Raw genomic sequence first — 15875 nt, 5'->3', positions numbered from 1 at the left:
CATGTGTCTGCACAGGCCTGTGAGCACTGCACGGGCAGCATCTGGGAATTCCTGGAGGAAGGGCGGGGGGCAGCTTGTCCTCAGATGGCTGGTGCTGGGGGTGGGGGGTGAGTCCCAGGTGTCAGGTGACTGGTCTCCTTAAGAGGGATGGGCAGCCTGGACTGGCTGAAAGCAGGAACCACTGCCTTGTCTTGGCAGTGTCCCCATGTCCAGAAGAGGACTCAGCTGCACCCATGGACTGCTGTTGCTGTCCACCACTCCGGTGCCTTGGCAGCTAAGTGCCCACTTGAAGGCACAGGGCTGCAGCGGCGGCTGGGGTTCACCAGGGTCCCCTGCCCCATCTCTGCCTGGTTACAGACGTCATGGTGGGTGCCCCGTGTGCCCAGCCTCAGCTCTAACTCTCCTGGAGGCTATGTGCTTGCTGCCCAGCCCCCCACCAACCCCAGGCCCAGCCCGCACGCAGCCTGTCAGGCGGGCACTCGGCACTCCCTCCTCTTTGCAGGTGGACAGACTGGACGCCCCAGAGAGACTGTGGCAGTGAGAGGAGCACATGGTGGCACCTGTCCCTCTCCTGTTTGGTAGGGGGCAGGCCGTAGCCCCTAGTCCCCTGTCCCCTGGGGAGGGGAGGAGAGTGGGGCAGTGATTGACACCGCCTGCCCTTCCCTGGCTGGGTTTCGGGCAGGGTGGGATGGACGGGGAGGACAAAGGTCAGTGCTCCAGGACTGCTGTACTGGCATGGCCTCATCTTCCCAGATATGCATGCCTGGCGGTTGCCCAGCTACAAATACTGCTGTCCCCCCGCTGCCTGGCCCCGGGCAACAAGCCTGCGCTTGCTCTGCACTGGAAAGCTGCCTGGATGGCCTGGCCGTGAGCAGACAGAGCGGTTGGTGTCCCCTGCACAGAGGCTGTAGGAGGGACACAGGCCTGAAGTGTGTGGGCAGGCAGCACGGAGCCTCAGGCCTCCCACACCTGTGTCCTCCATACTCAGGCCTACCCAGCATTAATGTCAGTCTGTTTCTTAATATTTTGATGGGCATGCATGGACGCAGCCCACTGAGCTAAGTAGGTGTCTGTGTGGGGACTAGGTTACAGCCTGGCCAGCCCTCCAGGGGCCCCACAACAGCAACTCCCACCATCCCTGCAGCCTCTCTGCGGTCTGGGCTGGCCTGAACCCTGCTCCTTGGACCCCTGGCCACTCGGGGGCAGCAGGAGTCCTCACCCTGGGCCTCTCCTTACGCAGGCCGACCCTTCGCTGACAGCAGGCCCGCTGCAGGCCCGGCCTGCCGGATTCCCCGCCGGCTCCCTTGTGCAGCTTCTGCGGGGAGGGCGCCGGGTGCAGCACCCTCTACGGGTCACTGACCTCCCCAAGGAGCGCGTCACCCCAGAAGCGCAGAGAACCCACGGGAGGCGGGACGCCTGGACATCATTTATTTTGCTGGAGCCCAGTGATGGCAGCCTCTGAGCCGCCCGGAGCCGGGGGCGGCCACTGACTGCCCGAGGCAACCGCTGCGGCCCGCCGTGCAGGAGGTGGACTCCGACCTCCGGGCCCTCAGGCTGGATGGAGCCTACACTCTTGGGGAGTCGAGCGCAAGTACTCCCAGGCGCAGGGGAACGGCGCCCAGTCCACTCCGCGCTAGCAGAGCTGCCCCCACCCCCCGGGCCACTTCGCGGACCCGCTGGACAGAACATGTAACTCGCACATTAAATGAAAGTCTGTTTATCCGGGCCGAGCTTCCCCGCCGGTGCTGGCGTGGACGGAAGGGGCCCGTAGAGCTGCGGAGACTCTTGTGGGGGGGAGGGCGGTGAGCAGGGATTGTCAGGGGTCTTCTCCCCACCGTGTGCGCCGCCCGGAGCCTGGAATCCCGCGGCGGCCTCGCAGCGCGTTGGGTGCGGGGCGGCCCCGCCCTCCCGGTAGGGAGGGGGCGGCCCCACGCGCCCCGGGGGCGGTGCCTAGTCGGGCCCGCGCGGTCATTGGCTGGGCCGCCGGCCCACCCGGCCTTAGTTTCCCGCGGGCTCCGGGCGGCCCGGGGGCAGGGCCGGGCTCGGACTACGCAGGGCGGAGCCCCGGAGCGACGCGGCCGCCCCGCCCCGGCCCATAACCGGCGCCGCCGCCGCCGCCACGACCGAGCGCAGGAGCTCGGACCCGAGGCCGCCGCCGGGCCCCCCACCCCGCCCGCCATGCCCGCGCCCCGCGCTCTCGCGGCCGGCGCGCCCGCGCCTGGAAAGGCCGCACTCACGCACCCGGGGAAGGCGATCCTGGCAGGTGGGGCACGCGCACGCGGACCCCGACCCCCACCCGACCCCGCCGCGTTTCCGGGTGGGCCCGGGACACCGGCTTTGCCGCGCTTCCGGGCGGGCCCCGGCCACTCCGCGTGTCCCCCCGGGCGCCCCGCTAGGACCGCGGGAGGGGCGTGGGCCCGGCTCCCGGGCGGCGGGCAAAGTCCGGGCGGGGGAGGGGGAGGGGCACGCCGGCAGGGAGGGGGAGGGGTCTCAGCGCGGTCCGGGTCTCGGTCCTTCCCCGCAGGCGGCCTGGCGGGTGGCATCGAAATCTGCATCACCTTCCCCACCGAGTATGTGAAGACGCAGCTACAGCTGGACGAGCGCTCGCACCCGCCGCGCTACCGGGGCATCGGTGAGTGGGGGCGGCCGGCGGGGGTGGGCAGGCCGGCGGGTGGGGTCGCTGACCGCCCCCTCCCCCAGGGGACTGCGTGCGGCAGACGGTCCGCAACCATGGCGTCCTGGGCCTGTACCGCGGCCTCAGCTCCCTGCTCTACGGCTCCATTCCGAAGGCGGCCGTCAGGTGAGGCGGGCTCGGGGCCCCGGGGCCGCGGGAGGGAGTCCCGGCCCCGCGGCGGCCCCTCTCATGCCTCTGCCTCCCACCCCAGGTTCGGGATGTTCGAGTTTCTCAGCAACCACATGCGGGACGCCCAGGGACGGCTGGACAGCACGCGCGGGCTGCTGTGCGGCCTGGGCGCTGGTGTGGCCGAGGCCGTGGTGGTCGTGTGCCCCATGGAGACCATCAAGGTGGGCAGGTCTCGGTAGGGGACAGGCGTGAGAGAGTGCTGGGGTGTCCAGGGTAGTGGTCTTGTGCCAGGTGGAGACCATCAAGGTGGGCAGGGGTCTGCCTGGGGAGCCTGGAGCAGGAGGCCCGCTGGAAGAGCCTTCTGTGGACTGGACTCTATTCTGGAGGCAGTGGGAAGACAAGGTCTTAAAAAACTTACGAGCACGAACCATAAGGTAACACGTGTTTGCTGCCTAAGTTGTGGGAAAAACCAGCAGACATGACGGCGGAGGCTCCTCGGTAAGGCGGCCCTCTTGATCCTGGGGCCACGTGTCTCAGAGGCCAGGTGTGCCCTTGCCCTGACCCTTGGGAGCCAGCGCCTTTGCTTCCCTCTTTCTCAGGTGAAGTTCATCCATGACCAGACCTCCCCCAGCCCCAAATACAGAGGATTCTTCCACGGGGTCAGGGAGATTGTGCGGGAACAAGGTGAGCCACTCAGCCTTACCCTCAGGTGGGGTTAGGGACCTGGGTCCGGCTGGAAAGGACTGGCACCTCCCCTTCCTGCCTTGGCGCTCCTTCGGGCCGGGGCCTGGAGGCGTCAGTGTGACCACAGTGCCTGCCCGCCCCAGGGCTGAAGGGAACATACCAGGGCCTCACGGCCACCGTGCTGAAGCAGGGATCCAACCAGGCCATTCGCTTCTTCGTCATGACCTCCTTGCGCAACTGGTACCGAGGTGCGTCTGTTCCCCTAGACCCTACCTCCAGGCCTGGAATCCAGCCCTTGTCCTCCGTCCCCTTCTGACCGCAGCCCTCACGCCCATCCAGGGGACAACCCCAGCAAGCCCATGAACCCGCTCATCACTGGTGTGTTTGGAGCCATCGCGGGCGCAGCCAGTGTCTTCGGGAACACTCCTCTGGACGTGATCAAGACCCGGATGCAGGTCGGGGCGGGGGCCGGGGGCGGGGCCGGGAAGGGGTGGGACTGGCTGCTGAATCCCGCAGCTGCTGGTGTTCTGCAGGGCCTGGAGGCGCACAAGTACCGCAACACGTGGGACTGCGGCCTGCAGATCCTGAGGAACGAGGGGCCCAAGGCGTGAGTGGGGGAGGGGCAGTGCTGCCGTCTCCACCCCAGGCCCCCCGCCTTCCACCTGGGCCACACCCCACCTCCTGTCCACCCACCCCAGGCCCTCCCCTTGTCCTGTCTCCAGGGAGTCTGCTCTTTCTGCTCTTGCTCCTCCCTCCGATCTCTGGACCCACCCGCACTTCCCAGACACGCTGGCTTCATCTTCTCTTCACCCTCTCCCCTCAGGTTCTACAAGGGCACCGTCCCACGCCTGGGCCGGGTGTGCCTGGACGTGGCCATCGTGTTCGTCATCTACGACGAGGTGGTGAAGCTGCTCAACAAAGTGTGGAAGACGGACTGAGCCCTGGGGTCTGCGCATGGGCTGCCCCCAGCGCCCCCTTCTCACAATTCCAGTGCAGTCGTGCCAAAAGGCCCCCTTCCCCTTCCCCCGTACAGTCCATGGCCCAGGGCTGTCCCCTGTGGCCGTCAAGTCCATGTGTCCCCTGTGGTCTGTATGACATCACCATGGTGTCCATGTGTTCAGCTGAGACCGGGTGTTCCTCTGGCCTGTGAATCTGTGCCCACTTGTCCACGTGCTTACTCGTATGCCTGTGTTTCATGTTTCGTGTCCTGTGACCCTGTGCCCCACTTCCCGGGGTGCCTGTGTGGCCTGGGTCACGGCCCTGTAGCCATGGCCTGGTCCCAGCCCGGTGCCTTCCACCCTGGGCAGCAGGGGCATCACCCCGGCCTACCACAGCTGCCTCCGGGCCTCAGCCTGGCCTCAGTGCATTCCAGGGGCTACGTACCCCCCGCTTCTCCCGCCACTGGCCTTAACCAGCCCTTGGGCCCTCCCTCCGCCCAGGACAGGGTGGCACCTGCCACTCTCAGGACCACCCTTCCAAGGCAGAATAAACTGGATCCTGTTAACAGCCTCCTGTCCCTGTGTCAGCCCATCTGTGGGTGGGCAGTGGTGGCCACGCCTCTGCCAAGGGCAGGCCCACTCCTCACCCGAGGACACTGTTGGGGCCAGGCAGGCTGGTGGGCAAGCGAGCTGTGGCCACAGTGTTAGCCCCTTGGGAGGCCTGGCACCAGGCCAAGGAACATCTGGCCTCCATCCAGGCCTTGCCTGTGGCCTGCGGGCAAGATCCTGCAGGGTCACCTGGCAGGCAACATTGAGTGGGCAGAGGAGAGCTGCCCCACGTTGGTGGCTGCGCCTGGAGACAGTGCTCTCGGGCTCTTGTCTGTCCTGCAGCCTGTGGCCCAGCCCAGCTTACCCCCTCATGGTTTCCCTGTGATGGTCTGCTCGAGGGGCACTGCTTTGGGGTGACCAACTTTTGGTCCCCTGAGACTCTGAGCAGGAGGTCCTTTGGGTTTTTTTTTGGCTGCGTTGGGTCTTCATTGCTGCGTGTGGGCTTTCTCCAGTTGCGGGGAGCGGGGCTACTCTTTGTTGCAGTGCACGGGCTTCTCATTGCAGTGGTTTCTCGTGGAGCACAGGCTCTAGGCGCGCAGGCTTCAGTAGTTGCGGCATGCGGGCTCAGTACTTGTGGCTCGTGGGCTCTAGGGCGCAGGCTCAGTAGTTGTGGCGCACAGGCTTAGTTGCTCTGCGGCATGTGGGGTCTTCCCGGACCAGGGCTCAAACCCATGTCTCCTGCATTGGCAGGCGGATTCTTAACCACAGCGCCACCAGGGAAGTCCAGGAGGTCCTTTCTTAATCCTTCACTTAGTCTGGGAGGTAGCAGCCCTGGGGCAGGAAGGGGTGGGCACTTAGAGCCCTCACCCCACAGCACAACCTCAGGAAGGTGTCCCTCTTGCTGAAGACCCCCTATCCCGGGGCCCAGCTGGGAGCCCAGCCCAGCATGGGGGCCAAAGAACCCTGAACTGGAGGGCCCCTGTGGCCCAGATCTGGCTGGGAACCACCACCCACAAGCCAGGTGGAGGAGGTGTGAACAGGATGGGATAAGCCAGTGCCCCAGGCTGTGAGGGGGCGAAGGACCTTCCTGTCCAAGGGACTACAGGGCAAAAGCCACACAAAGGGCTTAGCTCAGACTGGGAAATTACCTGCCCGCAGGAGACTCCCAGCAAGCAGGTCCCATTCCTGGAGCTGCTCCTTCTGGGAGAGAGTTCCCCACCCCAGCAACCTCACACAGCACCTGGTGTCTGGGGCAGATCTGGGGGCCGAGGGTGGGCTTGAGGGTGCAAGGGAATGTGGTTTTGAAGGGCCAGGCTGTGTGTGTGCCCTCAGTGCTCACAGGAGATGCAGGAGAAAGGGCCCAGCAGCAAAGCTTGCCTGTTCACAGGCTGAGGCAAGCCACCTAATCTTCATTTCCCAACCTGTGAAGTGAGGTGACACAAGAACCCACTCCAGTGGACTATGAGGTTGGAATGATATCATGTCTGTAAGGCACTTAGAACAATGCTTTGCACAGAGTGAACCCTCATGGGAGACTGCTGGCAGTGCCCCAGGGTCCCAGGTAGTTATAGAGCGGGCAGAGCCCAGGAGCTGGGCCCTGAGGGGACTTAAGTGTCCTGGAATTCTGACCTCTAGGAATGGCGTCTGCTCACTGGCTGCACCTTGAGTCCTGTCCCCATCACCTTTCACGAGGAGGAAGGGGACAGGCTACACTGAACTGAAAGAAGGGCATGGGGACCTGTACCCAGGAGGGGCAGGGACCCCTCTCTTGTGCCACACAGCACAAGGTGGACAGCAGGTAGCCCAGCCAGAAAAGTTGGTTGAGCTGGGCCTGTGTCCCCTGGGGCTGTGAGCCTGGAGAATCCACCAGCCCCACTGGACCACTGGTCCCCCACCCTGGCCCCGACATAGCTGGAGCAGCCTCAGTTCCTGGAACTGAGACCTGAGGGAGGGGTGGAGGGGAGGAGGGGAGGGGGAGGGGCAGGGTCTCTGAGCTGAGAGAAGACCAGCAAGGCTGGAGGGAAGTGAGCAGGTGGAGAGTGGCTAGAGAGGCAGGCAGATGCCTGGAGGGAGCCCAGCTGCATTTAACCAAGATCTTGAAGGCTGTAGGGAGGAGGCCGATGGCAGGGGAACTTGCCTTTGCAGCATTAGGGCAAAGGGGCAGAATGACGTGGGCAGATGTTTGAGCAGTCGGGAGGCGAAAGAATCAACTTCCAGTGTGATCCCCCACCAACCTGGACACACAGGCCAGGGCCAGGGAGAACACCAGGAGGTGACTGGGTCTGCATATCAGAGGAGAGATGTGAGCTGAGCATGGAGACTCCAGGTCACCATATGCTGCCCACAGCCAGAGCCTCTGTGCCCAGCTGGAAGCCACTCAGCCTCCGGCAGCCTTCACCATCTGGCATCATCTTGAGCCTGGGATCATCACAAAATGTGCCCTGGACAATGGCCTCAGACACAGGCCAAGGGAGCAAAGGGTGAGGTGGTGGCCACTCCTGGGACAGGGCTTGGCCAACCTCCAGCCCCATCACAGAGGCCCTCAGGCAGTTGCCCTCCAGGGCCCCCCGCCCCCACTTCCTTGAGGCCTCTCCTCACCCACTATTGCACAGGCGTTCTCTGGTTTTTCCATGTCCTTGTGTAGGTGATGAATGGCAATCAGAGCTTAGTACACACACACACACAGTCACTCCTGACAAATGGGTCTCTCTCCTTTTAGCCAACAAAGAGAAATCTGTTTTTCGGGTTGTGCCCTCAGCCTTCACAGCAAACACAGTCTGAGCTGAGGATGCCAGAGTATTTTCCTCACTGACATTCTACTTCCTACGTGTTCTCAGATTCCCTGGACCAGGATCCTTTGTATAAGGCACAGAATCGGGGGGGTCTGAGGATCTCCTGACTCCTTAAGATCTGGCAACAGAGCCAAGGAGAGAGATGCAGGCACAGCGGAGAACTAGCCGAAAAGGACAATGGGAGGACCACAGAGAACACCTAGGATCGTGGACAAACGTAGCCTAGGCCAACAGAGCGGGTGACCCATGGAAAACATGGTGGCCCCTGGTGTGGCCTTGTAGCTCCCCTCTTCCCACGCCCATCTGGCGAATATCCCTAAGAGTAACCTCCCCTCTGCTCAGATTGGTCTAAGCCCTGACCCCTGACACTCCCCAACTGTTGTCACTTTTGTTTCCTCGGCCTGGCCAGCCACTCCCACTTATTCCTCCATTGGCTGGGCCTGGCCCGGTGGCCCCACTTGGCCACAGGACTGTCATCTCCCAAGTGACCTCCAGAGACGGGGCATCCCAGCGCCCCTGCTCAGCAGCCGGCAGTGGCCTGCCGCCCAACCCCCCGAAAAGCGGTCTAGGGCCCAAGCTCTCGGGCCAACAGGCCTGTCTGCCCCTGGCGGCCCTCCAGGCTGACCGCATCCTGGAGCCCCGCCTCCAGCCCACTATCCTCGCGGCCCGGGGGAACACCCCCCGACCCAGGGCTGTGATCGGGGAGATAAAGAAACATCCGCGACCGGGGCCGGAGCGCGGGGAGAGGCTGTGCCCGCGTGCCGTCAGCTAAAGGCCGCAGACCTTCAGGGCGACTCAGTTCCCAGCCTCGGAAATCCGGAGACACTCAGGAAGCTTTCCGGACCCGCTCGTGAGGGAGGAACCGAACTCGCCGGGGCGGGAACCCGCGACGCCGGCAGGGAGCTCGGGGCCTGACCTCACAGAGAGAGCAGCCGAGGATGACGGGAGCGGCGCTGCTCACGCCCGGAATTCGTGCGGCGCGCGCTGATGGCGTCACTGCACGCCCGGCCGGCGCAGGCCCGCGCATGCGCTCGGCCCGCAATCTGAAGGCCCCCTCCTGCTCACTGCCGTCAGACCCAGGTCCTCGGAGCGGATCGCCTGTGCCCCGACCTCGTCTGCAGCCTCCAACAGTCAGCGCTTGGCCGGCGCAGCCACCATCGCCCACCCTCCCCAAAGTCCAACTCCCACGCTGGACGCTGCCACGGGCGCTCCTGACGCGCCTGCCTGAGGCTCACCTCTGTGTCTTCCTCCCCGTGCAGCTTTTTGCTCCAAGTCCCCAGTCTCAGCCACGGGAAAGGAGATGGGGTCGCGGGATGGGACCAGGAGGTCCACCAGCCTCTCCACTGATGGCGCCGCCCAGTCCTGCCTGCCTGGCCATCTCCAGCCCAGCCACCTGTTTCCAGCCGTGGGCTCAAGTAAGGCACGGTGACCATGGCACATCCCCATGGAAGAGAAGGCCAGGGCAACCATATGGTGCAGGCACACCCCTCTAAGTCCCCCACTCCCGGAGCCTGTCATTACCAACCCAGGAGAAGAAGTGGGGCCTGGGGCATGTCCCTCCAGAAGGCAGCAGTAAACACAGGTGGCACCTCTGGTCAGTGGGCCTCCTGCCAGGACCTTTCCTACTCTCAGTCAGCCTCACTTCTCGGATGGGAAAACCCAGGCAGAGACAGAGGACCTCTCTGGGATCTATGGAGGCCCAGGTCTGCACAGTCCTCACCCTGTTCCACCTAATGAGGGAGCTGAAGATAAGCGGTTGGGGAGGCCGCAGGTGGCATCACGTCAGCCGGCTCAGGGGTCCACACCCTGGGATGGGATTCCAAGGGAGAGATGGAGGGTCTGCAAGCAGTGGCTCCTCCCTGGCCTCGAACAGCATCCCCTTGGTCTGCGACCTGCCTCCTGGCCTTGTGGGATGGGGAGGGGTGTGTGCCTTGCTTTGGAACCCGAGCTCAGTGGGGAGGCCGGCACCAAGTCCACAAGGGGTGAACGGAGCCAGACGTGGAGTGCGGAGGGGAACAGGATGGGGGAGGAGCCGACCAGGAGAAGGGAAGGGGTCCCTGAGGACAGGCAGGGGTTGTGCCCGGACCTCCCGCAGAGGCTGGCAGAGGTGGAGGCTGCAGCCAAGACCCAGGCTCCACTCACACCTGCTGGGCCAGGTGCACGCGTAACCCGTTGGCCTGATGGACCGAAGGGTTCATCCCTTCCTCTGGTTCTCGGGACCGGGCTTGGCCCAGTCACCGCTGGGGAAACCGAGACCAGCCCGGGGCCTGGACTGCAGAGGTACCGCGGTCGGTCCACCGAGGGGTCCCCCGCGCGCGCGTCCCGCTGACAATTGAGCGGCCAAAGCAGATTAACCCTCGTGCTAATCCCCGCTAATGGTTTCAGAATCCCCGGCGCCGAGTGGCTAAGCCGGCCTTTCTCCGCGGCGCGGCCGGCCCTCCCCGGCGGCCTCAGCCCGCGGCCACGCGATGCTATCTCGGCCCCGCCGCGCTAATCCCCGCGCTCGCTTTCTTCCCGGGCCCGCTCGAGATCGGCCGATTGGCCCTTGATTACGGCTGCTATCGAGGGCCTCTTTGTGCTGTGGGCCCTAAATCCCCTAATTCCGTGATAAAGGAGGCATTAGCTGGCGTTTGCTGCTGAGAAAGGCACCGGCATGAAAGAAAGCAATCAGGGGAATCCTGATGGCCTCGCCTTTCCCGCCGGGGAGGGGGCAGGAAAGGGGGCCCGGGTGGGCGCTGCGGGGAGAGGGAGGGTGGGGGCCGCTTCCCACCTCCATCCCGAGTCCGCCTTCCCCAGCCCCGAGCTGCGCCCAGGACCCCTCCCCGCCCCCACCCTGGCTGCCGAGGGACCAAGCTCCCCGCCTCCCCTCTGGCCTCACCTCCGCACTTGCTGGGACCTAACCCCCAAACTGGCCCTGGACCTTGCTGGGCCTACCTTGCGCTCCGGCCTCTGACTGTCCAAAGCCCGTGGTTCCTCAGGACTTACCTGCAGATCCATTCCCTTGGCCCCTGACGCTCCTCTGGCCCCTCCTCACCCCCCGGAGCCCCTGCCCCCCATCTGCCCCTGTCTCTTGGCACTGACCAGCTTTGACCAGTCCTGGAAGCAGCTGGGTCTGTTCTTTAGTCCGGGAAACAGAAAGGAGGGCAGCCGGGAGCGACTGGGATTGTGGAGGGAGCGTGTGCAGGGGGAGGGGGCCTGAGACCCCTGGCGGCGGGCAGGTGGGGTGCACAGGGAAGGCCCCTCTGCAGAAACCACGCTGAACCCCACGATGGAGCTGAGAGCACCGGGCTGGCTGCGAGCTGGGCGCAGTGGTGGAGCTGACCCAGAGCCTGGGCAGCTGGGGGAAGGAGGCAGAGGCCAGCTGGGGCAGGTGGACAGAGGTGTCAGGGTCCAGGGGCTGGGGGAGCACGGAGATGAGGCGGCTGATCCTCTTATCCTGAGCGTTTGGAGCAGGGGAGTGCGGTGATTGGATCTGTATGCAGAGCGCACCTGAGCCACCACAGCAGGCTCACTTTGGGGAGGGTCTCAGGCCAGGGAGTATGTAGAAAGGCCATTGTGGGGGCCCAGGTGGCCGGCATCTGCATTGGCACTGAGGGGGTGGCAGAACTGGTGAGATTTGGGGGTGGCAGTAGGGGATTGTCCAGCACTGCATGCACTTTGAGGCTTGGGCAGCTCTGAGGGCAGGTGGGTGTCATGGAGGCACATGGGTGGGTGGGCCACTTACCTGGGTGGACAGGTGTGCATTTACCAAGGTGAACAGAAGTCTAGGTGTTGTTTACCTAGGTGGTGAGGTGGAAAGGCAGGCCGTTTACCAAGGAGGACCAGTGGGTGGGTGTGGACCAGCGGATGGTGTCGTGGACCCCTTCAGTGGTCAGCTCACCCATCCTGCTCCTCTGAGTGTTGGCGACCAATGGTGCACAGCTGCCTTCACCTTGGAATGTTGGATGGAGCCACCTACACAGCAGACAAGGGCTGACCGGCATAGGGACTAAAAGGCTGGTCCCTGCTTCCTCGAGACAGTTGAATACTGAAGCAGCCTGTGTCTGCCCCAGTGCTTCCCTGGGGGGGTTCCACGGACCCAGATGCCTTGTCGCTTAACACTCCACCCCTCACCCATGTCACCCTATTCATCAGTTTCCCAGGAAGCAGGACTCTCAGTGTGCAACTGGGATGGTTAGTCCCCCTATGCTTCTGTTGTGTCCCCCCAAAAAGAGATGTTGAAGTCCTAAGTGTTGGTACATGTGTTGACTCTCCTTCTAGTTTCTACCTGTTCATATACAGTGTTTTCAGTTTTTTAAAAAATATATTGTTCAGAGTTTATCATTGTTATCCATAGGAGGATTAGTCCAAAGCAAGTGACTCTACCATTAAGAGAAGTGTAACTCTGCTCACTCATTTAAAATATCTTTTGAGGCTTATCTAAATTACTAGATACCGTGTTTTTGTTTTTTGGGTTTTTTTAGTTTTTGTTTGTTTGTTTTGACCATGCTGCGTGGCACGTGGGATCTTAGTTCCCCGACCAGGGATCGAACTGTGCTAGGCATAATAATGGTCCCCTCGAAGATGTCTACATCCTGAGCCCCAGAATCTGTGAATATGTTACCTTACATAGCAAAAGAGACTTTGCAATTGTGATTAAGTTTATCATCTTGAGATAAGGAGATTATTTCTGGTGGGTCCAATGTAATCATTAGGGTCCTTAAAAGTGGAAGAGGGGGGAGAAGAGGTCAGAATGATACAATGGTCAGAAAGACTTGACCCACTGTTGCCGTCTTTGAAGATGGAGGAACAGGCTATGAGCCTTGAGAAACTGGGAAAATCAAGGGGATGGGTTTTCCTTCATCTATGAAAAATATAACCTTTGCTGCATCTATGAAAGACCTACATCTATCATCATACTTAGTGCTTAAAGACTGAGTTGTTTCTCTCTAAGACTGGAAGCAAGGCAAAGATGTTTGATTTCTCAATTTTTATTCAACGATCTACTGGAGGTCTAGACATTTCAATAACACAAGAAAAAGAAATGAAAGCCTGGAAATTCCCTGGCGGTCCAGTGCTTAGGACTCAGCACTTTCACTGCCGGGGCCCAGGTTCAATCCCTGGTTGGGGAACTAAGATCCTGCAAGCCATGCTGTGCCAAAAGAAAGAAAGGAAGAAAGGAATGAAAGCCATAAAGATTGTAGATGGAGAAGTAACACTAGCAGATAATATGTTCATGTGATATCATCCTTTACATAGAAAGCCTTAAAGTATATACAAAATCAAATTGAGGTCTATAAATTAATACATGAAATCAGCAGGGTTGGATTGTATTTCCCCCCAAAAAAATATGTTCTACAAAGGGCCAATAGGCACATGAAAAGATGCTCAACATAAATAGTCACTAGGGAAATGTAAATCAAAACCACAAGCTACTGGGAAGTTCCCTAGTGGCCTAGTGGTTAGGATTCAGCGTTTTCACTGCGGAGGCCTGGGTTTGATCCCTGGTTGGGGAACCATCCCACGTGCTGCCAAAATACCAAAACAAAACAAAAACATAAGCTACCACTTCACATCCATTAGGATGACTACACTTTTTTTAAAAAAAAAGGGAAAATAACAAATGGTGGTGAAATGTGGAGAGATTGGAATTCTTGTGCTTTGCTGGTGGGAATGTAAGATGGTACTGCTGCAATGGAAAACAGTTTGGCAGTTCTCAAAAGTAAAACATACAATTATCATGCGATCCAGCAATTCCATTCCTAAGTATCTACCCTAAATAAGTGAAAGCAGGGACTCGAGCAGATACTTGTACACCCATGTTCACAGCAGCACTATGCACAATAGTCAGAAGGTAGGAACAACCCAAATGTCCACTGATGGATGAGTGGATTTTAAAATGTGATGTATACATGCAATGGTACTCAGCCAAAACCCCTGGTTGTCAGGGGCTGAGGGTAGGAGGAAATGGGGACCTAGCATTTAATGGGTACAGGGTTTCTGTTTGGGATGATGGGAAAGTTCTTGAAATGATAATGATGATTTACAACATTGTGAATGTACACTTAAGCATGGTTAAAACGGTAAATTCTATGCTATGTATTTTTTATCACATTAAAAAGTAAAATAATAGAAGAGCAAAAGACTGAAATCACCAGACCCAAAGGAGTGTCACAATCCTTTGCTCAATTTCCAGCCAGTTCTCAGACCCAGACCTCATCTGCTGAAGTCTCCTCCCGTGAGGAAGGATCCGGCAACACTGTGGAGAGTGTTTGTAGGCTTGATGCCCCTAATCCTCTGCAAAGGTACGTATGTCCCTTTCCTCAGGTAATTTTATGCTGGAGAAGAGGAGAACCCAGGCCATCTCAGAGCCGTTGGATACAGGCTCCATGTTAACACTGGTCCCTGGGACCCAATGTGCCATCATGGCCTCTCCGTTGGATTGGGAATATAGAGAGGGCAGGTGATAAATGGAGTACTGACCCAACTCCATCTCACAGGGGACCCCGGGGGGCTCCTAACCTACCCACTGGCTATTCTCCAGTTTCTGAATGCATAATTGGAATAGACATATGTAACATTTGGCAGAACTTCCGCAGTGGTTTCTGATCTTTAGAGTAAGACCTATTTTGTAAGTGAGAGCTCCTGAACTGCCCCCTACCAAGATGAAAAAAACGCTTCCTCTTAGGAAGAATAGCAGAGTCGAATGTCATGGCTAAAGACTTAAAGAATGCAGGTGATGGTCTCTAACAAACCCATGATTTAGTTCATTAGTCTAGCTCCTGAAAAAACCAGATGGATTGTACAACACTTCTTTGTGATAAAACACTCAACAAACTTGAAATAGCAGGGAACTTCCTCCACCTGATAAAGGGCATCTATAAAAAAAAATCCACAGCTAACATGATACATTATGATGAAGACTGAATCCTTTCCCTCTAAGAGCAGGAACAACATGAGAGTGCCCACTCTCACCACTGCTGTTCGGTGATTTATTGGAGGTTCTAGCCAGGGAACTTAGACAGGAAAATGAAGCAGAAGGCACCAATGTTGTAAAGGAAAAAGTAAAGATCTCTGTTCACAAATGACATTACCCTGTATATAGAAAACCTTTAGAATCCACAAAAAACTATTAGAATTAATAAACAAATCCAGCAGGTTGCAAGATACAAGATCAATGTACAAAATCAATTGTATTTCTATACACTTGCAGTGAGCAATCTGAAAATGAAATTAAGAAAATCATTCCATTTATAATAGTATCAAAAAGAACAAAATACTGAAGAATAAATTAAAGAAGTAAAAAATGTATACTCTGAAAATTACAAACATTACTGAAAGAAGTTATAGATGATCTCAATAAATGGAAGACATCCTATGTTCATGGATTGGAAGAGTTAATGTTGTTAACATGGCAGGGCTCCCCAAATGGATCTACAGATGCAATGTAATCTCTATCAAAATTCCAGCTGGTCTCTTCGAATAAACTGATAAGCTGGTCCTAAAATTCACTTGAAAGTTTGTGGGAACCAGAATAGCCAAATCAATGTTGAAAAAAAGAACAAAGTTGAAGAGCTCACACTTCCCAATCTCAAAACTGACTGCAAAGCTACAGTAATCAAGACAGTAAGGATAAATGTATAGATCGATAGAGCAGAATTCAGAATCCAGGAGTAAGTCCTCACATTTATGGTCAATTGATTTGCAACTGGGGGGTGGGGAACAATTCAAGGAGGGAAAGAATAATCTTTTCAACAGATGGGACTGGGACACCTGGATATCCAAATGCAAAAGAATGACATTGGATCCTCACCTAACATCATACACAAAAATTAACTCAAAATGGATCAATGTAAGAGCTAAAACTAGAAAACATAGTTTATAAAACTGTAAAACATCAGGGTTAATCTTCATGATCTTGGATTTGGCAATGTCTTCTTAGAAATGACACCAGAAGTATAAGCAACCAAAGAAAACAACTCAACTTATTCAAAATCTTAAAATCTTATGCTTCAAAAGACACCATCAAGGGCCTCCCTGGTGGCGCAAGTGGTTGAGAGTCCGCCTGCCGATGCAGGGGATGCTGGTTCGTGCCCCGGTCTGGGAGGATCCCATATGCCGCGGAGCGGC

General features: G+C 58.3%; 1 protein-coding gene across 1 annotated transcript; it reads left to right on the top strand.

The window, feature by feature from the left end:
- The first annotated feature begins 1830 nt into the window (after positions 1 to 1830).
- SLC25A1 (solute carrier family 25 member 1) lies at positions 1831 to 4996 on the top strand. The gene is made up of 9 exons (XM_060119374.1): positions 1831 to 2263; positions 2525 to 2632; positions 2701 to 2800; positions 2886 to 3024; positions 3403 to 3487; positions 3631 to 3735; positions 3827 to 3942; positions 4021 to 4094; positions 4311 to 4996. Exons 1-9 carry the CDS (start codon positions 2179 to 2181, stop codon positions 4423 to 4425), a joined length of 927 nt encoding a protein of 308 aa, XP_059975357.1. The 5' UTR covers positions 1831 to 2178; the 3' UTR covers positions 4426 to 4996.
- Positions 4997 to 15875: the final 10879 nt, after the last annotated feature.

This window comes from Mesoplodon densirostris, chromosome 15 (assembly GCF_025265405.1).
Source record: "Mesoplodon densirostris isolate mMesDen1 chromosome 15, mMesDen1 primary haplotype, whole genome shotgun sequence".
Classification (NCBI taxonomy): domain Eukaryota; kingdom Metazoa; phylum Chordata; class Mammalia; order Artiodactyla; family Ziphiidae; genus Mesoplodon; species Mesoplodon densirostris.
This window is presented reverse-complemented; position numbering and strand designations above follow the sequence as displayed.